This window comes from Kwoniella shandongensis, chromosome 11 (genome assembly GCF_008629635.2).
Source record: "Kwoniella shandongensis chromosome 11, complete sequence".
Taxonomy (NCBI): domain Eukaryota; kingdom Fungi; phylum Basidiomycota; class Tremellomycetes; order Tremellales; family Cryptococcaceae; genus Kwoniella; species Kwoniella shandongensis.
Genome location: NC_089297.1, coordinates 365,382 through 388,092, shown reverse-complemented (window position 1 = coordinate 388,092; position 22,711 = coordinate 365,382). Strand labels below are relative to the sequence as shown.

Sequence of the window (22,711 nt, the reverse complement as noted above, 5' to 3'; positions counted from 1 at the left end):
ATGACTCACTTCATACCGCTGACGACTGAGTGGGAAACCAACGTAACATGTCAATCACCTGCCTGTCGAGCCCAATCACAAACCGAACTTACATGCCGTTGATAGATTCGTCTGATCAATGTATCTCATGATCAAGCCCAGAGTGGAAAAGACCAAAAGCGACAGATCGAGCTTGACCAACAACCGTCTCTCTGATCAATACGCTCTGTTAGCTTCGGCACTGGGTTTATCTCATCTGTCACACCGCTCCTTGATCGGGGCACAAGCAGCTCACTCACCATTTGCCTCCTTTCCAAACGAGTCCCAGAGGTAATAATACCATGGCGTCTTACACTTTGCCACGATATCGGACTGTGAGTCGTCGAATGTGGCACCGGTAGACATTGTGTGGGTAATCTTCTCGGCTTGGAAGATTGAGACTGTAGCTGCAAGACGACTCTTTTCTGTCTGTTGTGGGACGAAGCACTCGTTATCACAAGATACATTATACATAATTCAGATATGCGACTGGCTGTCGTCGCTCACAGGCTGTACGAGCCGATTGAAATTGACCGATCAGGATCCTCCACCTCGACCAGTAATGATTTGACATCTGAACTACCGAGCTTGACTCTCTGGCACGCATACCTGTTGGGTGGGGGGTATCACGACATTACATCGACGAATGACGAACGGCGCTAAAAAGCCAAGATTGTCACATCTATTCATGGAAGAGCTAGACATTGGTTTAATCATCATCATCGTGAGAATTTATGGTTTAACTTGCTCGTACGGTGGAGAAGACCGAAATGCACTTGCACGCTAAATCGGTTTGATTTGATTTGATATGATAGGAAACGAAGCTCGTTATCTACGGCACATGTGCCCGCGCGTGTGATTTGATAGCGTGATCAATCGTCATGCCAATTGCGTCTTGCGAGATTCGCATATACTCGGTCTGTTAACAGAAGCATACAGAAGATGTACTGTACTGCATGGGACATCGGTCAAGTGCGAGTGCGAGACTGTATGCACATGACGTGAGGCGCTGTTGGGGACGATATATATGGTGGAAGACTGTAACAGGTCAGGTATCAATGCATGTTTGTAAACGCCTGGAGAAACATTGTCTCCCCTACTTGTATTGGTATAATACGGCAGTATGAGCCCGACAGCTATCGCTTCGAACACTTCGAACATCGTTCATGACGCTACCGCCGCGATCGAGTCGCTCAAGTTGAAAAATACCAGCAAACCTGAGATTCCAGAATGGGTCGAGCCTCCTGTGACTAAGGAAGATCGTGAGTATTGAGAGCGAACACCTAACCAAATCCCCTCCGAATACAGCATGCCGGGAGACCTGCTGATACTCTGATCTTCGACACAGTCCAATGGGCCGATCTCGAAACTATCGATCTCAACCTCCTAGATTCCAAAGACCCCGCGGTCCGAGCCCAACTCACAGCGGCTGCTAAAAAAGCCCTCACAGTAGATGGATTCCTCTTCGTCACAGGAACGGGGGTATCGAATGAAACACTGAAGAGAAATTTGGCAATTGCGCAATATGCGACGGAGGGGATTCCGCTTGGTCAGAAGATCCCTTTTGCGGCAAAGTTGGATGAGGGTAGTTATGAGGGATACAAGTTGAGAGGGATTTGGACGAAAGATGGTGGTGTTCCTGATAACATCGAAGTGAGTGGCAGGTATCCGACATCTGTCCAGGTCTAATGCGGTTCCGCTATCCGTTGTCAATCGTATGACGAGGACTGATTGACCTGTTGTGCAACGCTCACAGCACTACAACCTGGAATCAACATCATTCGAGGACCCAGACCTTAAACATCCTGCCAAACTTCTCCCCCTACTCCCCGAGATCCAAGCTTTTGCCCACCACACATACTATCATGTCGTCTACCGGATCCTCAAGCTCGTATCGCTCGCACTCGAACTGGATGAGGATTATCTTTGGGGATTGCATGATCAAAACGGTGTGCTTGGAGCCGCTTGCCAGAGATATATGAGTTATCTGCCCAGGAACGAGGAGGAAGAAAAAGCCACTGAGGGAATCTGGAGTAAAGGTCATACGGATTGTAAGCAGTCCTTCATTTGTCTGGCTTTTACTGAGAAGCAGATCGTAAGCTGATATAGCCGTATTCAATCAGATAACAGTATCTCCTTACTGTACTCCCAGCCAATCTCGGCTCTGCAGATCTTGACACCTCAAAATGAATGGCGATGGGTGAAACACGTCGAAGGAGCAGGTAAGTGGACCCACTCCCTTCGACGACTACCGAGACATGCCTTCATACTCTAACATACCTTTTAGTGGTGGTCAACACCGCCGATGCGCTGGAATGTAAGTCTCCTTCCATAAACTCCATCTAGACGCGGCTCAACAAACCTATCTCGTAGTCCTCACCGGCGGGGTATTCAAAGCCACTCGACACCGAGTCATCCGACCACCACCTGACCAAGTCAACATAATCCGATACATTCTCATCCATTTCGCGCGAGTCAGACGAGATTTACCCCTTGAACCAATCTGGGATTCACCCCTTGTCAAGAGGGAAGGGAAGAATGTGTTCCAGGATAGGATTGATGCTGGGGGTAAGGCACCGACGCAAGATGAGTGGTTGAGAGAGCGGATTAGAAGGACAGGAAGGGAGCTGTGTGAGTGTTCTCTTTGACTGTCCTTTTTCAGAGCTGACGCGGGTTGTGTGGCGGTAGATGATAATAAGCAGAAGCAGCAGAATGGTAAAGTCGAGGAAGAGGTTCTAGGTAGAAAGGTCGAGTATTACGTGTAGTATCTGCTTTCCGTCAAAGCGAGAAACGTATGAAGTATCGGATGATATGGAGGTATTCGTACACAAGCATTGGTCTCTTTGGACGTTATTTCACGACCGGAAAAGGGCAAGGCATAGTTCTTGTGGCATGTTGTCTGGTTGGCTGTGTCCAGATCAAGGTAGAACTCGCCGTGCAGCTAAGACCGTAATCGAACTAGAACAGAGCAAGATACCTCCTCGTTCTTAGTCCGTGAACGGCGGGAATGCAGAGATGCAAGAAGAAGATGCTACATAAATAGGTGGTGGACATTCAGCTTGATAGACCGAAGGCGTGCCTTAAGTGGGGTGTCGAATACGTTTAGCCCTTTTCATGGTGGCAACCGCTGTCTATCCTTTCGTCGTTGTCGTTGATGTTATCCTGTCAACCTCTTCCCTCCTTGTCGTACAAAACATCATATAAACAAACACAAAATGGAGTCCGACCGACCTAGATCAAGATGGGACGATCCCTCCTCTTCGGGATCACCAGCCCCCCCAATCCCCGGATCGAACGAGGATCACGCCGCCTCCGCCGCCGACGCAGCTGCTCGAGCGGCCGCTATCGCTGCTAAGATTGCGGCCTCGTTGAGACCTGGTGTGCAAGGGAATGAGCTCGTCAAGAAGGAGAAGGATGAAGGTGATTTCGTGAAAGATATAGAGATTAATGATTTGAGGAATCGATATGTTTTGACAAAGGGTTCAACGCAAAAGCAGGTGAGTTTGGCCTCACTCTCCGTCTCAAACGGTCCTCCCAAACCCATTCCTATCATCCTCCATATGTCTCGAACCCCTGAGCAGCTGATTGTAGTTCTGCACTTATTGTGCGTACCAAAGCTGACATGCCATTGCACAGATCCAAGAAGAGACCGGCTGTTCAATCACTACCAAAGGAGTCTGGGTTCCCGACCGAGAGAAGATCCCCGCCGGCGAATCACCCCTATACCTCCATATCGTCGCGACCTCCCAATCCATCCTCGACGCCGCCGTTGGTAAAGTCAACGACTTGATCAATCAGGAACTCGGACCTCTGATCGATGATAGGACCTTGATCGCGAGAAATAGGGCGATGGGTCTCCCTCCTCCCCCGAACGTATTGCCAAGTGGGAAGATCAAGTGGCCTGAAGAGAAGTTGTTCATAGGTCTGGATAGTTTGAGAAACTTCAACGTCAGAGCGAAGACTGTAGGACCAGGTGTGAGTGCCGACAAGGTTATCGGTGAATGAGTAAATGCTGATTGGTGATGACTGTTCTTAGGGTATGTTCGTCAAGTATATTCAGGCAGAGACAGGAGCGAGAGTACAGATCAAGGGACAAGGATCGGGATTTATGGAGAGTGACACCGGACGAGAATCGGAGGAACCAATGCACATCAACATTGCGTGAGTGTCACCATGAACAATTGGTTCTCAATAGTTCATACGCTTACAACTTACTTCTGAAAATAACAGCGCACCAAACGATGAGCAAGTGTCCAGAGCCAAATCACTCTCCGAGGACTTGCTCATAGTCTTGCGAGAGGAGTGGAACAAAGCGAGAGAGGCTATGGGTCAAGGTGGACAAGGAGGAGTGTATCAACAGGGTCACGGCACGTATGCCCCGGCTGGACAACAAGGTTATGGGCAACAAGGACAGGGACAAGATCCATATGCTGGCTACTACGCTGTGAGTCTACACGCGCTCCGTTCCGACTTGTTCATATATTGACCTCTCCACAGCAACAAGGAGCACAGGGTACGCCTGCATCCCAGCCTGGTGCTACTCCCGCAGCTGGAGGAGCTACCCCAGCAGAGGGATCCGACGCATGGGCTCAGTACGCCGCGTACTGGGCTGCATACGGATACGATGTCAATGATCCACAATGTGAGTCGATTGTCCCTCATGAGGATGGACCGCCAACTGACATCATGATGTGTAGTCCAAGCTTGGCAAGCAACTCAATACGGTCAACAAGGCCAAACACCTCAAGCGGGTGCTCAAACTCCTGCAGCTTAGTCTTTGCGACAGTAAGGTGAAAAAGAGAGAAAGAAGAACGGGCAATATCTGTGTTACATGTATTCCATATGCATTCTATATATATTCTATGAAGAGATGTGCTCTCAACTTCCTAACCCTCTTCGAGACAGAATAAACGGCACAGAAAAGAGTCAACCAAGCTTGATTGCTTGAAGGAAAGGTTGAGCGCGAACTAGTGTTCCTCAGTTTGGCATCCATTCCTATCACTGAACCCCTGGGAGACGTAGGGAACAATGTACACATGAATGCCGTGGGGTGGAGAAGGGTGGGGGAGAGGGGAATAGGGATGAAGGAAAAGGGAGATCTGTAAGGCGAATCGTACGTGGCGTGCCGCTATGAATTGGCAAAGCAAGTGTATGCGGACTGCGTCCGGGAGATGTCAATGAACGTGCATGCTGGGTTTGAGCTACGAGGTTGGGCGTATTGTGTTATTATGTAGAAAAACAAAACAAACACGATGGTGAACAATTGTAACCACGCATCTGAAGTACACCGGTCCTACTATGCAAGTTTGGCTGAGAAGACAGTGACGTGGAATACTACTCCAAGAAGAAATGTGATAAGGTCTCCTCCGTCGGCACGCACCTTGACTGCGGGGCTCTCGACGACGTCCGTCGCGCTGGCAAGCTATTGACTGAGTGGTAGGTAAGTGCTAGGTGTCCATTCAACCAAGCTATCTACCCTCATACCTCTCAAAGTTGACTCAGACAAAAACAGTATTGCATCGCATCGCATCGCGACACGATGCTTCTCCCGACGTTTCTCCTCCTCCCTTTTCTCCCTCTGGGATTGGGAGCGCTCTCCCCCCCTCCTCAGACATATATCAATACTGCCATAGCGCGAACTGTCGAGCTAGGAGGCGCGACTACGCATATCACGACTCAGTACAATATCAAAGCGACGAGCGATGGACCGGGAGAATATCATCTTGCTTTAGCGGGGGAAGGGGATGAAGAACCCGCTTGGTGGGAAGTGGCGGTGGGAGGTAAACCCGTTGAAGGTGTCACTATTCTGGACGATAGGTGGGCCCGAGTTATCTGATGTGGTGCTTGTTTTGGTACAGAAGCTGATATATCGTGTTTGTGGAAGTAGATCACCGACTGTCTCGGTACCGTTGGGCGATTTGAAGAAGGACGAAACAGTGACATTGTCTTTGACACAAGTCCTTGCTCATGCGAGCTCACCTCTACCTGCGGCGATCGAGCAGCGAGAATCTCAGTATTTGGTTTGGAAGACCAACTCTACCTACGTGGACAATTGGTACCCCACCGACGTCGAGAGAGTCAAGATTCGGTACGTATCCCACCTTTTCCACCATGAGTTCGCCCTGATAATGCTGACCCCTGCGCGATCGTAGTGCCCCACACCCATCTATCCTCTCGTACGGCTCTGTCCCTTCCACCTACACTCGCGACTCGACCGTGACCAAATCAGGCGCGACGCTCACCCTTGGTCCTTTCCACTCTGTCCCCCCAACGCTCGGCAAGACAGAAGTGAAACAACAACCCTTCTCACTCCATTACGAGGTGAAAGAGCCGGTCATTGGATACAAGACTCTGAAGAGGAGTGCGGAGGTCAGTCATTGGGGTGCCAACTTGAATATCCAGGACGATATCGCATTGGTCAACAACGGAGCCAAGTGAGTTGAATCCACCGTGCATTACCAATTTCTAGCGCTGGCGGATCATCAGGTATGGAGGATGGGACCCATGCTGATGGTCATTGATCGTTCGCAGACTCAAGGGCCATTTCTCCCGACTCGCTCATCAACAATCGAAATACCACGCTTCCGTCCCCGCTCAGATCCTCTCCGACTTCACACTTCGTCTCCCTCCCACCGCCCACTCAACCTATTACTACGACACGATCGGGAACGTCTCCACCTCTCATTTCAGACAAGGCACCACCCCGGCTCAAAATGCCAAATCCTCACGAGTCAGAACTAGTCCTCGAACTGTCGAGGGAACGCTGGAGCTCAGACCGCGATACCCATTATTGGGAGGATGGAACTATACTTTCACGGTCGGATGGGATATGCCCCTGGGAGACGTGTTGAAGAGCGAGGTCGAGACGGGGAAGAAGGTGTTGGCTGTGCCTTTCTTGACGGGAATGAAGGACTTGGTAGTGGATGACGCAGAGTTGAAGATCATCCTTCCAGAAGGAGCGACGTGAGTCAACTTCACGCTCTGAGCATGTTCTGCTGGTTTGAACCTCATTGCTAATGTCATGACTTGATATAGCGACGTCCAAGTCTTCACACCTTTCCCGGTCGACAGTATCTCCCACTCCACTCACAAGACTTATCTGGATACTACCGGTCGATATGCCGTCACAATCAAAAAGGCCCATATCACCGAGAACCACGCACAGAATGTTTACGTGAGTTTTGCGCGTCCCCACCGCTTCTTGTAACGTTCAGCGCTGATTACAGTGTGTTGTGTTAGGTGACATACCATTACCCCCTCTCGGCGCAATTGCAAAAACCGATAACGGTCGCTTCTGTCGTCGGCGGTCTGTTCTTATTAGGAATGGGATTGAGAAGAGTCAACTATAGCATTGATAAGAAGTAGATAGAAGGGAGACAATGACGCTAGCATGCATCTGAGATGCGCAATGTGGTTTGGACAGGTCTTTAGTGGAAGGAAGCTTGATAGTCAATGCAATGGGGAGCTTATATTGGTGCACAATATAACTTGCTCGTCACAAAGCTTACATCTCATCAGAACCGTAAAATGATTGCACTACAAACTATTATACCTTTTCGTTGTTGACCCGATCTATTACTTTGACTGCTTTCGAACCCAATCTTCGAATGACATCAATCCCGGATGGATGCTTTTGAGATAGGCAACATCAGGAGGCGGGTATCCCTTCTCTTCGAAGACTGCGTGAGGAAGTGTAGTCAGCCTCGGTTCCGTCTTTCTGCCCCATTGGGATTTCAAATCTTAGCGAGGGGATGGAACGACATCATGAAAGTGTTGGTAGATATGGGGACGATAGACGAAGACAACTTACAAATCATCATTTGCCTAAAATCAAACGGTATAAGGTTTCTTAATACCTTTGGTGTATATCTCGCAACCCATGGAGCTGCCCCTTGGACCTTTGCGAAACCCGCCTCTACATCCGCAAGCGAGTAAGTACCAGCTGAAAGCTCGATTGTCTTGTTGAGGAATTTGGGATCATGAGGATCGAGCAGGGCTTTACCGGCGAAAACACCGATATCTTCTGTCGCGATCAGTTGGACGGGTTTGTGGCCTGCGAAGGAGTAGAAGACGCCGACGCCTAGGAATCGGGCGATTCCAGGTGCAGGGGGGAAGTTGTCCTGCGATTTGGGACATTGGCCATCAGCTTCAATCCTAGTACCCGTAGTCTTAGCAGTAGGGAAGCAAACAGGGTCGGAAAGGATACGAGGGACAGGGCGAAAGGACGAAAGAGATATGAAGAATGGGGTCATCCTGCCTTGGGAATGGACGAGGACAGAAGTGGCAAAAACAGCATGACGATGCCAGGCTCAAACGCAAGGTGGACACTGACTGGCAAGTGCGAGAGAGAGCGAGAAACTCACCATGAACGCAACCGGTCGCAGAATCGTATAGGTCATTCCAGACGCTTTGAGATGCTTCTCGACCTGCGATAATTGGCCGTGTCAGTGAATATTCTATCGATGGAACGTTGCCGAGTGTAAACAGCACATGCGGCTCAGAAGGGATGCCTTGGTCAGATATATTACGGCCAAACTCACCTCAAACTTTGATCGGAAGTGCGGTACAGTGTCCGCTACATCGGCTCCTCCCACACTGCTAAACACAATGTGTTCTACACCCTGTGCTTTCGCAACATCTACGAAATTCTTTCCTTGTTGGATTTCCTTCTCCTCTCCCACTGCTGCGTCTGTAACCAAGAACGCCCTATTGACGCCCTTCAACGCTTCTTTCAGACCAGCTTGATCGAACAGATCGCCCTTGAATGCTTTTGCACCCTTTGCTGTTAAAGATTTGGCAGCACTTCCATCAGGGTTACGAGTGAGGAAATGGATTGAAGACGCTTCGCGATTGGTTGATCCTTGCCCTTCTAACAAGGTGGTGATGGTACGACCACCTTGTTTACCTGTAGCGCCGACAATGAGGAAAGAAAGCATGTTGTTTTTCAAATCGAAGTGAGATGGAGAGTACGGAATGCAAAGAAGTGGTGACAGACTATGGAATGCAAGTCGAGCTACTTATAGTCTTTTTGTGAGATGGGGTGGGAGTGCTCAGAATGAAGATCGACGAAAACACTAAGATTATCGCTGATGACGACATTATACACGTATCTTATCGGCTTGCGGCAGACGCTGACCGCCGGCGAATACGTACAAGATACGTGCACCCGACTGGTCTTCGATACAATGCATGGTTGGTGACCCTCGGCCTCGTATCATGGACATCGGTCAGGTCTCGTATGGGCGCACTGAGAAGGCCAAGAGCGTTATGCTACACCTCATTCAGAGAGAGGTGTCACCATCATTGCCGCATCACAGAATCAAACTAGGGGGTTAGTACCCTCCGAGGCACGAGGAAGAAAAGATGCTTGAGTCAAGGTCTTGCTTATGTAATCAAGTCTTTTCTCCTTACAAGCTGAACGCAACGCGTCAAGCTAATGTTGACTTTTCGGAAGTCACTTTCAATCTACAATCATACCAAACCCAATACACACCACTTCCCCGTCCCATCGATAATAATACACACAGAACCCTTCGTGTTGTGCTAGCTGCAATACTGGTCTGCTCTTTCCGCTTTCACGATGGACGACGATTATTTCTCGCTCAACTCTATATTGGCTGACAATCATGTGAGTGGACATCGAACGCGACTTGGTTTCATGAATGTACAACTTCTTCTGCCTGTCTGTCTTTGTTGTGCTTTCCTGATCTTTGTCTATCGGGATGTACTGTTCGTTACTACTCGAAAGAATCGCCCACTGAGGACAGAGTAGATTGAGTGCTCATATATCATATCCCGTAGAAACTATCGTGTACATTCACGCTCGACGTCCCTGGTCTGGGCTACCTCGAAGGAGGAACGGAGAACGACGTGAGTCTGCCAGCTAGCGATTTCCTGCTTTCCTGTGCACGAGAATCCCCAAGCTGATATGTTTCGACGGCTTACCAGATCCACGAGCATGCAAAGGTTGAGCTGCCGTTCTGGTTGGCTCAGACATTGAGCTTGAAGTGAGTCTTACCTCCCTACGCATTATCGCCTCAAGCTACATTGCGACGATCTCTCTGCGGTCGCTGGTTGTCTTACACCTGTCTCTCTTGACCTCGTATCAATCATACATTACTCCAACGTCTCGTTCTCGTGATCTACCTTCGACGCGCAGTATAACCAACGACCATAGCTGACCTAGCTCTCCACGCCCTTTAGCGAATTCACGACATTCCCCCTTCCGCCCCCTTATACCAATCGAGTCAAATCAGCTCTTAATGCGTCTTCCCAGTCTGTCAAGCTTGCGAACCTGGTTGGCGGTAATGGATGGTGGTATAGATGGGGAAGGAGGATTGCAGATGTGCTGGACGATGAGCCACAGGCGGATCTATTGAATGTGCTGTTGAAGGTGAGTCTGGCTTGATGGGGTTTCTCGCGCGTGTATTTATCGTCTCCTTATCATCATTCCGGAATTGAGCTTGTGTCGTCTGCCTTTACGCGGCGGGACGTCCTCGCTCTAAATCTGGCAGCTGTTCTATTGCTGTAGAGCGATACTTCAGCCCTTCCATTTTCTACCCAGAGACCATACAGCGTCTCTGCCACATCTACGTGCGACTTAGCTGACAGTACACCTCACTAGGCCTTTGTCAATCGACTTCCTGCACTACAAGACCTGTCAGCACACCATGCTAGCGCCGATCACACTCTTCCCGAGAATAGTGGTAGTAGTGGAGAAGCATTCCGCGAAGGAATGGAGGGCGACGAGAGGGAATGTGGGTTGCACCCTCTTGTACACTTCGAATCCCAAAAGATCGTTTTGCCGTGCACACGTAGGTGTGCAAACGTACCGCGTGAGAGTATACCCGACGGTCATCTTCAGGCGAATCACGGTGGAAAATGTGTCGGAGAGCTTGGGCGTGGATGCATCGTCTGCAAAGGTGAAGCTGACATGTATTTCTCACCGCAGTATTTGCGATAGGGCAAGATTCAGGCCGATTAGCAAAGGGATGGTACGATTCGAACAGTGGTAGGAAAGGAGGTAGATGAGATCAGTAGAGGTGAGTTCTCGTATGGGACCCATATGCGGGATTGAGAGCTATTTGGCTGACATCAATGCAGGTTGTGTAATTGTATAGAATGCGATGTTGTACTATCGTGAATATGTATCGTGCATTCGTGCAAGGATAGAGCGCTGAAGGACCTAAACTTTCGGCTTCCATTCCAACGGATACAGACGACATAAGGCGAAGTCGACTTCTCCATCGGTAGTTCGTCTCTAAAGCTGAATGTCTTATCGCGGGCTGCAACAACCTGCGAGTTGACCGATTTTTTGAGAACATTGGATACGAATCTTCACGGTGGTCGCATTACATCGATAGGATACCACTCAAAGGCCGTTGCTTGGGGCGCGAGTGGCCAATACCACTCAGTGGTATCTCCCCGAGTCAAAAAACTTGCAATTCGCTCGACTGTCATCTTTCGAACCATGCGTCACATGCTTCAGCGAGTCTGTCCATAGAGATCTTCCGGGTTTGGCACAACTGTGGATATCGCACGGCTGGACTGGTAGACCCATGTATCAACGCTGCAGAACATCTGAGAAACCGCAGCAGTACTGTCTTCCTCTTCCCATCAGTGGTGGTTTGTGCGAGCGATGACCTGCTGGATCATCCAATAAACTGGAACACTAGGTATCATGGTGTGAGCCCAGTGAGAGTGGTCATGGAGGATCAGCCATCCTGAGCTATAAGTCTCACTGAATGTGATGTGACAGTAAGTAGGCGCCAAAGAAGGGAGAGAACACGTACAAGGCAAGAGTAGGTGGGACAAGGAGGTTAGGCAGTAAGGGATATGAATGGCCATTGCAGTAAAAGACAAAGCATAACGAGGAGGAAGAAGCTACTTGATATAATAGTCACGGCATATCAATCCAGCACCCTTTTTTCATTCTTGCCTCCTGGAGGAGAAGGAGAGAGGGATGAATGCCAGGATTACAGCCCATACACCAAAGCAGTACATCACAGTACCAATATGTGTCATTTGCAGTGTCAGCAGTCTTCGAGATAATCAGGCTTGACTCACCACAGTAGTGTTGCCTGTCTAGTCCAGTGTTAGTTCTCTGTGTCTATGCACCTATCTGACTTGGTGTGTTGACCGCCAAATCCCAATGTGTGCTACAAGTCTGGTATACGTGTGACTTCACTTGACACTTCTATCCAACTACATGGATCCATATCCACTGTGTGTGTAATATGTATAAATTTGATTGTGAAACATGCCTGTAACATTGAGATGGATGCGAATTGAGATCCCTGTCAGTAATCCATCCATTGTCCAAGCTGAGTCTGATCTCATACTTGGGCATAGTGATACAACAATGGACGGGTAAAGCACATTCCAGGGAAACAACAGTGTCATATGCAACTACATGGATGAAGAAGATCAAAACAGTATCTGACTGGATATGGACAATATGTATTACCCAGATGGTGACTTGAAAATCTCGCTAACAAAAGAAAACAGAACCTGTAAATCTGGTAAGACTGCACAAAACTTTGGCCCCCGCTGCAACCACATACAAATATGAGAGGAGAGGGCATGCTGACAATTGACAGATCCAATAGCCTAAGCAGATTGTGGTGGGAGCTGTATCACACTCTTCCCTCTTCCGTAAACAACATGTAGCTGCCACAAACAGTCCCCTTACAGGAACACAAAATCCTCCTCATCCTGCTGATCTGAAGTTGTCTGAGTTCCTCTTGAAACAGTTGAACTATGCTCTGGGTCCGGGTCGGCTTTGTGATCATAGTGCCGAATCACATGAGCGTTCTCAATACATCCACCATTGGTCTCTTGGCGACAAATTGTAGGTTCACTTCCCCCAGGACGGGTGTGAATGGTGAATGACTTTGGCACGATTTGGTGGTGATTAAGCTTCTTTTCAAATGACTTGGGTAGATCAGGGATTTCGCGGTCAGCCGTTGCACAGTGATGCAAGTCTGTCGTCAGAGCCTTGCGCTGGTGTTTGGATATACAACAAGTCAACTCTTGGGTTTTCTCGCTTAGAAGATCGCGCACTTTGGCTGTGTGTCACGACCGTATACCGATAATCACGAACATGCCACGAAACTCGTCGTAATTCATAAAACCTCGACGCGTTTATACGAACTTAGAACTATCACATTGTCGTACCGCGAATCTTAGATCTTTACCAATACATGTGAGTCCAGAATATGGCTCTTCAGCAATTGGCAACCGGGAACATGAACATAACCGAGAACAAGCGAGAATCGCAAAGGGATATAGATGAAGGAACAACCGTAGTCAAGAGAACGAATCCCCAGCGATTCTCGATTTTAGTCTTCACCGTAGTACATGAACTTAGCCACCGTAGCCACGATCTTAGTAGTCACCCGATCAGTCTCGACTTAGCTGTATATATGTTATACCCTTAAGTCCATGACACACGCGAACTTCACATTTACAATACTGTTTTGGGTCAAATCTTGGTCATTGGCTGGTCGGTGTGACGCCCCTGACACTGTGTCTACCCTGCAACTGAAGTTACCCATACCAGGGGTGAAAATGTCCAGCCCAGTATCTGTCTCGCAGTCTGGGTCTCTCCAGGCCTTGACTTGGCTGCTGTCCACCTCCATATCCCATCCATTCAAGCCCCTATGCTGTAGCTTCACAAACACCCTGTCGCGTGTGAATATGCGATGATAACGGAAAGGTGGGTCATTGATATCTGAGACACTGTGGTGGGAGCCACTAGCAAATGTGGAAGTGGTCTTTGAGCGGTGTGAGGGCATGTTACAAAGTGATGCTGTGTTGTATGATGCTAACGTGCAAAGAAGGCTTGGTAAAAGGTATTCTTCTGAGAGGTGTGGTTGTATTGATACACAGAAAGAAGAAAGCAGTTCAGGTAGGGATAGAAACCATTGATATGCTAGTCTTGACAGTCAAAGCATGCAGAATCTGCCACCGGCGGCTTCATCAGGATGTCATCCTTTCATGTCTTGTCCCCTGTGATGTCAATCTTGGTATATGTTATGAGACGTGTATCATACAAACATGTTTTATCCCCCAGGGACCCAACAACAATGATACTCCCTTGATGAGTGCTCCATCAAAAGATAGTTGTGCTCTGGAGTACTATTCAAACAAGTTTGACAACAACAACCCTTCTATCAACATACTTTCATACAGTAGTGATACCATCTCACTGTTGTGACCCAGGACAACAGTATGATCGACTTATGTCATGACACCCCAATTGATAACACCAAAAAACAGAGAGGACGATTTTTGACAGAAATTGCAACAACCATTTTTGTATGCTAGTCTTGTCAGCCAGAACATGGCCCAATTTGCCACCAACAACTCGTTTTGGAGTTGTCCTTCCACTCCTTTGCCCCATGACATCATTTGGTCTCCAGCTGCTTGAATATGTAGCATAGTGATGTATCCATTCTCACAGAGGCCCCACCTATGGTGATACTGGCGGGTTGAGGGCTCTCTCAAAGAGTAGCTGCTTGCTGAAGAAGTCTTCAAATAAAAATGTTTGACAATAATACTCCCTTCATGACCATACTTGAATGAGGTAGTGACACCATCTCACTATGGATGTGTGTCACAATGTCTACAGAGGCTTCAGTCAGTGAGGCTCTATCACCTCATGCAGACAAGGTTGAGTACTATTTGCCAAGGGCATCAGCTATAATGACGAGATGGACGACGCACTCAGCGAGAATGACAAAAGCAGCGAGACTTCAAAGAGAACAACCTCAGGCCGAGTGTTGTGGGGGTTTGTGGGTCAAAAATTAGGTCAAGGGTTTCTTTGTTCTGATCAGTGAGAACCAGTATCTGGACACCAAACACTGAACACACACACACACACACACACACACACACACCTCATCCAGGGACATGTCTCTCAAACCTGTGAGTACAGACCTGTCTTTGGCTTTGCAATTCCTGGGAATGACAAAAGGTGTCATGAATGACAACTACCAAGATGTCACGATGATCAACAGAGGCTTTAGTCAATGAGGCCCTATCACACCACGGAGACAAGGTTGAGTGATATTCGCCAAGGGCGTCAACTATAATGACAAGATGGACGAGATACTCAGCAAGAATGACGAAAACGACGAGAATCCAAAGAGAACAACCTCAGGATGAGTGTTGTGGCCTTGGACTGACTGAAGACTAAGTGATATTGTCAAGAGCGATAGTGAAGGTACGGTGTATGACTTTCAATTGGGAAATCACTAAGGAAAAGAGTACAAAAGATGAGAATAGCCATTCTCCTATATATCCATCCATCCCTCCGTCCATCTACGTTGAGTGATATTCTACAACTCGGCGAGTTCGTCGAATTAGACCGAATCATAGATGGGCTCGTTGAATGAAGTTCTACGAGTTCGACGAGAAAAGCTAGTAGAGCGGAGAGTGCATCGGGATCTTGTAGGTCACGTGATGTATGTGGCAGTGACCGTCATGACACAAGACCAACATTCTCGGGTATATATAGCCAGAATCGGGCTCCATAGTGTGATGCGATGCTGGGATAGCGTAGTCGGCCGCTTGCTAAGCAATGTGTTATTGCAAAAGGTGAACAGAGTGGATTCCTGTCGGAATACCACCAAGAGGACCTTAGTGGGGAACTCAGTTCTGACAGGGGTGTAGTATAGAAAGGACATGTCTCTGGCTTGTCAACCAGAAAGCAAGGACTAGAATGGGGTTGGGACCCAATAAAAAGGACTAGAGCTAGAACAAGACATTGTCGGTGTGAGGCTAATGTGTGACCTTTGAGTGCACTATGCTTGTAATAGTGTGAATCAACCACAATTCATAGCTGAGGGGGGGAAATCTAAGAAGACAGAGCAGCACTTTTATATACCTTTCACACCATATTGTGTTACCATGAGAACTTGTGATGCCTAAGGTGATTACCAACCAAAAGCTGACTAAGCACTCACAAAGCTGGGAGAAAGCTGACAAAGATACAAAAAAGATTACTGAGCCAGAGTGGCTGAATAAGCGGAAAGAAAGTAGAAGTTGGACAGGGGTGGCAAATCTAGGTTACACCATTACGCCACTTTGGTGTTCAGGTTAATACCGGACACTGGTGTCAAGGGGTAAGGTGTGCATGAGGTCCTACATGTAGGCACAACTCCTACCACACATCAATAGACTTGAGGACAGCAATTGTTATGATATGACCAGCCACTCTTCATCTCAAAAATAGCACCGAAAATATTGGAGACCATTATAACACAAATGAACCCAGTTTGAAGCCCTCGTAGTATACCAAAGTCTTCTCCCCACTACTCCCCAATCTTGACAGCCCAAGTGAATGATCAGAAGGCAGGATTGCTCATGACAAAAAATGTCAATATTGTGCATGAGGAGAATGCTGATCATCAAAAGTGACTGGGATCAGTTGATCAGGCACATTGATCTAAAAATTGATATTAAAATCCAGTGGGGTAGTCTCAGCCAAATTCTCTTCATTTTCATCATCATCGTCAAAATGGAGACTCAGTTCAATGCCAAAGATATCCGTCTTGCTCGGTTCTTCATGAGGCTCAAAGCGAGCTGGTTCCTTGCCTGCAGGACACAGGTTGATGGTGACTGACTTGGGCACAGCGAGGGATGAGGAAAGCCTGTCTGCCAATAACATGTCCATGTGTGATGACTCTTCTGGATCGCAGAATTGATTGAAAAGGTCTACCCGTGCAATTCGGGGTATAGGACATTTCAGACTGGTAGATTTCTTGTCCATGAGATCATTCAGTTGCCTGTCTCCACCAGCCCATCCGTACTCAATGGTCCCAAAACGTCCAAAGGCTGACTGATCATCATTGGTGGACCGTTTGGCTCTCATTACCAAAACATGATACTTCTCCCGACAGACAAAAGTAGTAGCAGACCAATCATCCACTATCACATCAAAGTTGCCATTCTGCTTTTCCTGGAGAGTCACAACTTGCGATGTGCCCTCACTACCTTTCATGGTGTAGCGGTAAGTCTGGGAGAGGACATTTTGGGCAGATGGAATTGAAAGCCCAGTGTTTGCAGATGAGGAGGCTGCTGGACTGTTGGCATTGGAGCTCAACATGCTTCCAGGACTGGGATGAGAGAACTGCCTGGAGAAGGTGGCTTGGCAGTCAGAGCTGGAGGGCAGGTCTTGCAAAGAGATGACATCCCAATCATCAGTCTTCTCATCAATTCTGCCTTTGTTGCCATCTTCTAGTATGACATCTTGCATGTGATTTGGAAGACTCCCAACAGTGTGGGAATGCGCATTGCTGTTGTCAGTGGGCAGCAGGATGGTATGAGAGGTGTTTGTGTCCAAGGTAGCCATTGAGTGGTTGTCTGAGGAGGGGGACGACATGGTTGGTTGTGGTGTGTTATCTGTAGAAAATGTGGTTCCGATTCCAATGTGTGATAAGGGCAGTGGCAACAATGTTGTGATGATTGAACTGTTGTTGTGGTGGTGAGAAAGTGAAAGAGGAAAACATATCAGGCGAAGATAGGGATTGGCCCTCTTATAGGTCAGTCCTGGATGTGGTGCAGAAGCGATTTGCTACCAGTGACATCATTCCTGCCTTGTCCTTTCATCACCCTTCCCCTGTGATTCTGTCAGTGTTTGACTCCCCAAACATGAAGCATGCCAAAGAAGACTTTTGCATTAGTAGGCCCATAACAAGGCTGCCCCCCTGTCATCAGAGTGTTGGAGCACGATGTCATGAATGACAACTACCAAGACCAACATTCTCGGGTATATATAGCCAGAATCGGGAGGTTCAGCAGAATCCCGATTATCGTGACCTTTTATAGTGCGATGCGATGTTCGGATAGCGTAGTTGGCCACTGGCTAGGCAATGCGTTATTACACACGATGACTGTCCCTGGTAAGTATGATTGAGGTGTGCTATGGAAGGCAACTGTCTTCTGTCACGACCCAGTACAAGTGAGCGAACGACTCATGTCGTGACACCTCGACTCGGCCGCCGAATAGTTCGACTCGTTAGCCATCAGGAACCAGTTTGACATCGGTCCGGCGACAGCCGTCGTAGGAGATGACCGATTCGACTGACTAATCGTTCCCACGGTTCTTGTAGCATCATTGGTACTTATATACATGAGCACAGGACTCGTACATAGTTATTCCTGTGACGAATGTATATTCCTCTGTCTAGTTCACTACTGTGGAACCAGTACAACGATCTGTTAGTCAACCCCAAGTCTCGTACGTTCGGTATTTGACTTGTACAATTCGGTACAGGACTTTGTACTATTCGTAACCCGTATTCCCCGCTAAGGCTCGTAAACGGACCCGCCTCTGACATCTTCCTTAACCTTGGACAGTGTTTCATGCATAAACTAGTACTAGTCAATAAAGATGCTTTCTGGGTATCTTCATGTATGAGACAACAAAGTCGACCAATACAAGCTTCACACATTGAAATAACTGCCATGGTTCTCATATGAATGGCCCAGGGCTGAGTAGAACATCGCAAAGTACAAGGTGATTGTGAGATTTCATGGTTTTTTTAAGCAGTAAAACTGATGTGGATCGTCCATCCACCGAGAATAGATCTCGAACTCGAAGGCCAGGGTTGCGGGTACTGATTTACAGTGTCCCCTTTGAATCGAGGGTAGTGATTATCTCGGAATAACCCTAAAAACGGTTTTACGACCTGCCTAATAGGGCAAGTCGACGTTGACGATACACGGGGCACCCGCGCGTCGGATTAAGCACTGCTTGTCACTGCTTTTTTCTATTTTTTCAGGCTTCGGCTGTTGTTGTTGTTGAGTAAAAGCGGGAAGAGAGGTGTACGATCACCATACGAAGCGAGGTGACAGTGAGTGATAGAACGTCAAATCTTCTTCAGAGCTAGGATGGACATTGCATGTACAACTATTATCGTGATTGCAATCACTTGTTTCAAAGCGACGCGCGAACCACACCTTTCCTCGCTGTTTCACACACCCAACGGATCATTGCCGCCGCGTGTGACGCCACAAGGAATTCAATTCATTGACAAATTCACTTTGTCAAAGCGATCTTGACAACATTTGTAACACCACTGCCGCTTTGATCCTCACCTCACCTCGGTCGACGAGTTCGGACCCCTTTGCATAGTACGAGTACGTTCGCCTGGTGTGAATAGGTGAGTGATTGACTCCCGCTCTGCCGTGAACCGTGCCAAGCCGATAGATAGTTGGGCAATTTCACGCACTGACATTCTGGACTTGGAGGTAGTACTTGGTACCGTGCTCAATCCATCACTCGCTTTGGGCAAACTTCTCATACCTTTTGTCCCAATTCGACTCGACTCCGACACCGTTCATCAAGAAAGTCGCATTGACGCTTTCTTCATCGACACTCTCACTCCCAACCATCATGACATCCTCCACTCGCTTCTCAACATGGCCCACGTTCTTCCTCCTCTTTCTATCAATACAATCATGGCTGGTCCATGCGCAATCTACCGTCGTCGCACCTACCACTACATCCGTCGTTAGACCGACTACCACCACTGCGCCTATCGCGTCGACAACCCCAGCTACCACTGCGGCGGCAACAACGACATATACGGGTGTTCCATCATTGGTGTTTCAACCTATTTCTACAATGACAGCTTGTGGAGTAGGACAGTGAGTCATGATAGTCTATCCTCGAACCAACGGCTGTGGTGTTTGCAGAAAGGTGGGGCTGATTGTTCTTCGACGATGCGTTTGTAGGATCTTATGGCAGGTATACAACGAAGATCCATCAAAGGTCAATATCACCCTTTACGCCGTGAACGAAGGTGTAGACCAATCTATCCCATCAGCCAGCGCGACTTCTACTCGTCCTACTACCAGCACAACAACTACGTCCAGCACCGCTCCTGCTGCAGTGTCGACTACCGTTCGACCCACTACCCCACTTCCCGCGACTACTGCGCCAGCAACGACTGCCAGTGCGGTCGTCTCTCGATCTTTGAGTGAGAAACGTACGATCCTATCAATCAACTCGACTCTCGTCACCCAGTACGCAAATCACGGGTGGAACTTTAACCCTGTTAGGCTCCCTCAAGGTCGATATTACATCTATGGATACGTCGATGATGGACGCGGGACGAGTGCAAAGTCACAAGTGTTCAGCGTGGTTGAAGGAGGAGATACGGCTTGTTTGGCAGCTTTTGCGAGTCAAAGTCTGACAGCCTCCAAAGGTGCTTCGACTATCCCTGGCAAGACGAGTGCCGCCAGTAGTGCTGGTGGAGCAGGAACGACAGCTGGAGCTGGTAGCAACAACGACACCAAGCAAGGTGGTGGAGGAATATCAGGCGGAGCTATCGGTGGTATAGTCGTTGGAGTCATTCTTGGGCTCGGAGCTCTCGCTTTGCTCGCTTTCTTCTGTATGAGAAGACGAAGACGATCCCAATCTGGCGAATACGATTATGGATCGGATAACCGATCAATGTCATTGACCGGAGCCGGATATGGACATCATCGAAAGATGCCTTCCGCGGCGACATCACCCTCCGATGCAGGTCATCATGGGAATGGTAAACCGATTGCCCTTGGTGCGATTCGAGGAGAGAAGAGTTATCGATCTGAGAACGAGAAAGATGGACGACGAGGTAGTTCAGAGAGTCTAGGAGCAGTGGAGTCCATCGCGCCGGTCGTGATGGACGGCGATAATGGGAGGGGCAAACGACATGTCTCTGATCCGTTCAGAACACCGACAATCCCTGATATGCCACGACAACCGGACAACGCGGTCCTTCCGGACGATAACGACAATGCATACGACGTCAACGATTTCACACCTGTTCCCACATCGTACTCAAACAGCAGACCACATTCATACGTCGATACGACCGCCACTCGCCGAAACTCTGGTCCCCTCTCGCGAACCTCTCCTCCTCGATCTGGCGAAACGACTCCACCCACAGTCCCTACCCCAGCATTGGGAAGATCAAGCTCGACAAGACGAAAGCCCGTCCCTAGTTTAGGTCCAGAACTCCGTTCAGAGATGGCAAGACAAGCGAGTCAGAATGAGCTGAAGTCGGGTACAGGCATCTCGACCTCTCCGAACTTGCTCAGTGGTGGGACAGAGGGGGAAAGAAGGAAGAGCTATAAGCTCGTTCCGGACCCTCCAATGATCCAGGAGTAGATAAAGAATGAAACAGGAGGGGAGCTAGAGACGGCGGTGTATGTGTATTATCTGAATATTTGGACACTTTGCTTGTTCATAGGTTTCGAGTATTGTATAGTAACGGTCAAAATGCATTACAGGTCGTGCATGATGACCCATGTGTGATCAAAATAACTTCAAAGCGCATCAGAGGAACAAGAGGTGATTATGCGCATGCATGAGTCGTGACAATGGCGTGAATTTGACAATATCTGATGTCCATCCTGCATCACTATAAAGACTTCTCTCCCCTCTCTTCCGCGTCGATTGCTTCGAGCACTTCTACTAGATGTTGATCCAGTCCCCGAGGTAGAGTCAAGACTCCGTTCGTGGTGACCAGTCGATAGGTCGGTAATGGCGAGTAGGTAGAAGCTACGATCTGTCACGAAAAGCAACTTTGATCAGCACGGAGTAAACCAACACGAAGGGCAGTTGACAATGGGAGAGCGAGCAGCCTTCTCCACTAGCATGAGCTGGAGTGAGAACTCACCTTGCCATCCTGGACATATACTGAACCTATAAGGTCTTCAGTCTCCCCTATCCTCCCAGCAGGCGGTATTGCTCTCTCATCTGCCATACATCACAACATAAGAACGTCAGTAGCAAGCTCGGTGTTAGATCATATGGTGTATGATTTATTCCACAGTCAACAAACTCACCAGTGATATGGATCCAACCGTCTCCGGGTCGAGTCTCGGCTTCGAACGTTACACTTTGTGATTTACCTTGTTCCAGTCCAGATTTTATAGCTTGATCAAGTATTTCCCTACGAACATCGTCACACATCATAATCAGCTCTGACGTTTTCCCCACCTGACACGATATGTATACTCCCTTAGGTGTCCTGTCGCTTGACCGGTATTTCGGTATTTGATGTTTGATAGGAAGAGATGACTCACTTGAACGCTGGCTCTTCTCTGAAATCGTCCAGCCCCGCATCTCCTAGCGGTAAGTATCCCAGGGCAGTCCTCGATCGACCGACCGGCGGTCTTGGTAAAAATGAAAGTACGGTATGAGTCGACGTAGGATGATAGTGCAGATACGGATGAGAGGGGTCTTTGGCACTTCCTCCGTTGCTTGGGTCGGATTGGGTTTGAGGCTGGGATTGGCGAGAGATAGCGGAGGTGGTCATTCCTCGAAACGGGTGGACCAGGGGTCGAGGGAGGTATGAGGGTAGTAAACGTCGACAAGTCGTCGAAGGGAGTAGACGGAGTGTGGAAGCCATGTCGATATATGAGCTGAGCTGTGGATGTGCTGTCTTGTATTCCTTGCCTGCTCGATAATGCTTAGGTGACTTGTAGTGTGTGTAGATCCCTCGCAGATGTCTCTTTCAATGTCTGAAATCGCAAGAGGACGAGATCGCCTCCACCTTCCAGTCCAACTTATTTGGTCCTCCACTTTGTTCACACCGTAGATAGTCAATTGACCGTCCTCACAATGCCAGTCATCTTCCTCCTCTTTCTATCACCTATCTACTCTACACACACTTCACTGTCTATCAGGAAAAAG

General features: G+C 48.4%; 8 protein-coding genes across 8 annotated transcripts; 5 read left to right on the top strand and 3 right to left on the bottom strand.

Moving 5' to 3' along the window:
• Nucleotides 1–5: 5 nt before the first annotated feature.
• On the bottom strand, nucleotides 6–384 carry CI109_106030 (uncharacterized protein; the record flags this gene model as incomplete). Its single annotated transcript, XM_065967761.1, has 3 exons — nucleotides 6–25; nucleotides 93–191; nucleotides 279–384. The coding sequence occupies 3 exons, from the start codon at nucleotides 382–384 to the stop codon at nucleotides 6–8; spliced, it is 225 nt and encodes a 74-aa protein (XP_065823833.1).
• Nucleotides 385–1,141: 757 nt separating this feature from the next.
• CI109_106029 (uncharacterized protein) lies at nucleotides 1,142–2,783 on the top strand (the record flags this gene model as incomplete). The annotated part of the gene is made up of 7 exons (XM_032005078.1): nucleotides 1,142–1,280; nucleotides 1,367–1,671; nucleotides 1,775–2,069; nucleotides 2,142–2,240; nucleotides 2,306–2,335; nucleotides 2,392–2,649; nucleotides 2,707–2,783. 7 exons carry the CDS (start codon nucleotides 1,142–1,144, stop codon nucleotides 2,781–2,783), a joined length of 1,203 nt encoding a protein of 400 aa, XP_031860590.1.
• A 450-nt stretch (nucleotides 2,784–3,233) lies between these two features.
• On the top strand, nucleotides 3,234–4,792 carry CI109_106028 (uncharacterized protein; the record flags this gene model as incomplete). The annotated part of the gene is made up of 6 exons (XM_032005079.1): nucleotides 3,234–3,515; nucleotides 3,655–3,993; nucleotides 4,055–4,179; nucleotides 4,249–4,462; nucleotides 4,516–4,660; nucleotides 4,716–4,792. The coding sequence occupies 6 exons, from the start codon at nucleotides 3,234–3,236 to the stop codon at nucleotides 4,790–4,792; spliced, it is 1,182 nt and encodes a 393-aa protein (XP_031860591.1).
• Nucleotides 4,793–5,557: 765 nt separating this feature from the next.
• Nucleotides 5,558–7,383, top strand: CI109_106027 (uncharacterized protein; the record flags this gene model as incomplete). The annotated part of the gene is made up of 6 exons (XM_032005080.1): nucleotides 5,558–5,835; nucleotides 5,906–6,106; nucleotides 6,171–6,452; nucleotides 6,550–6,981; nucleotides 7,054–7,192; nucleotides 7,258–7,383. 6 exons carry the CDS (start codon nucleotides 5,558–5,560, stop codon nucleotides 7,381–7,383), a joined length of 1,458 nt encoding a protein of 485 aa, XP_031860592.1.
• A 210-nt stretch (nucleotides 7,384–7,593) lies between these two features.
• CI109_106026 (uncharacterized protein) lies at nucleotides 7,594–8,954 on the bottom strand (the record flags this gene model as incomplete). The annotated part of the gene is made up of 4 exons (XM_032005081.1): nucleotides 7,594–7,697; nucleotides 7,829–8,138; nucleotides 8,382–8,444; nucleotides 8,559–8,954. 4 exons carry the CDS (start codon nucleotides 8,952–8,954, stop codon nucleotides 7,594–7,596), a joined length of 873 nt encoding a protein of 290 aa, XP_031860593.1.
• A 644-nt stretch (nucleotides 8,955–9,598) lies between these two features.
• On the top strand, nucleotides 9,599–11,049 carry CI109_106025 (DNA replication complex GINS protein PSF3; the record flags this gene model as incomplete). The annotated part of the gene is made up of 6 exons (XM_032005082.1): nucleotides 9,599–9,646; nucleotides 9,820–9,888; nucleotides 9,967–10,025; nucleotides 10,222–10,411; nucleotides 10,643–10,775; nucleotides 10,970–11,049. 6 exons carry the CDS (start codon nucleotides 9,599–9,601, stop codon nucleotides 11,047–11,049), a joined length of 579 nt encoding a protein of 192 aa, XP_031860594.1.
• An 8,371-nt stretch (nucleotides 11,050–19,420) lies between these two features.
• On the top strand, nucleotides 19,421–21,181 carry CI109_106024 (uncharacterized protein; the record flags this gene model as incomplete). The annotated part of the gene is made up of 2 exons (XM_032005084.1): nucleotides 19,421–19,674; nucleotides 19,762–21,181. 2 exons carry the CDS (start codon nucleotides 19,421–19,423, stop codon nucleotides 21,179–21,181), a joined length of 1,674 nt encoding a protein of 557 aa, XP_031860596.1.
• Nucleotides 21,182–21,434: 253 nt separating this feature from the next.
• CI109_106023 (uncharacterized protein) lies at nucleotides 21,435–22,427 on the bottom strand (the record flags this gene model as incomplete). Its single annotated transcript, XM_032005085.1, has 4 exons — nucleotides 21,435–21,581; nucleotides 21,693–21,772; nucleotides 21,862–21,968; nucleotides 22,102–22,427. 4 exons carry the CDS (start codon nucleotides 22,425–22,427, stop codon nucleotides 21,435–21,437), a joined length of 660 nt encoding a protein of 219 aa, XP_031860597.1.
• Nucleotides 22,428–22,711: the final 284 nt, after the last annotated feature.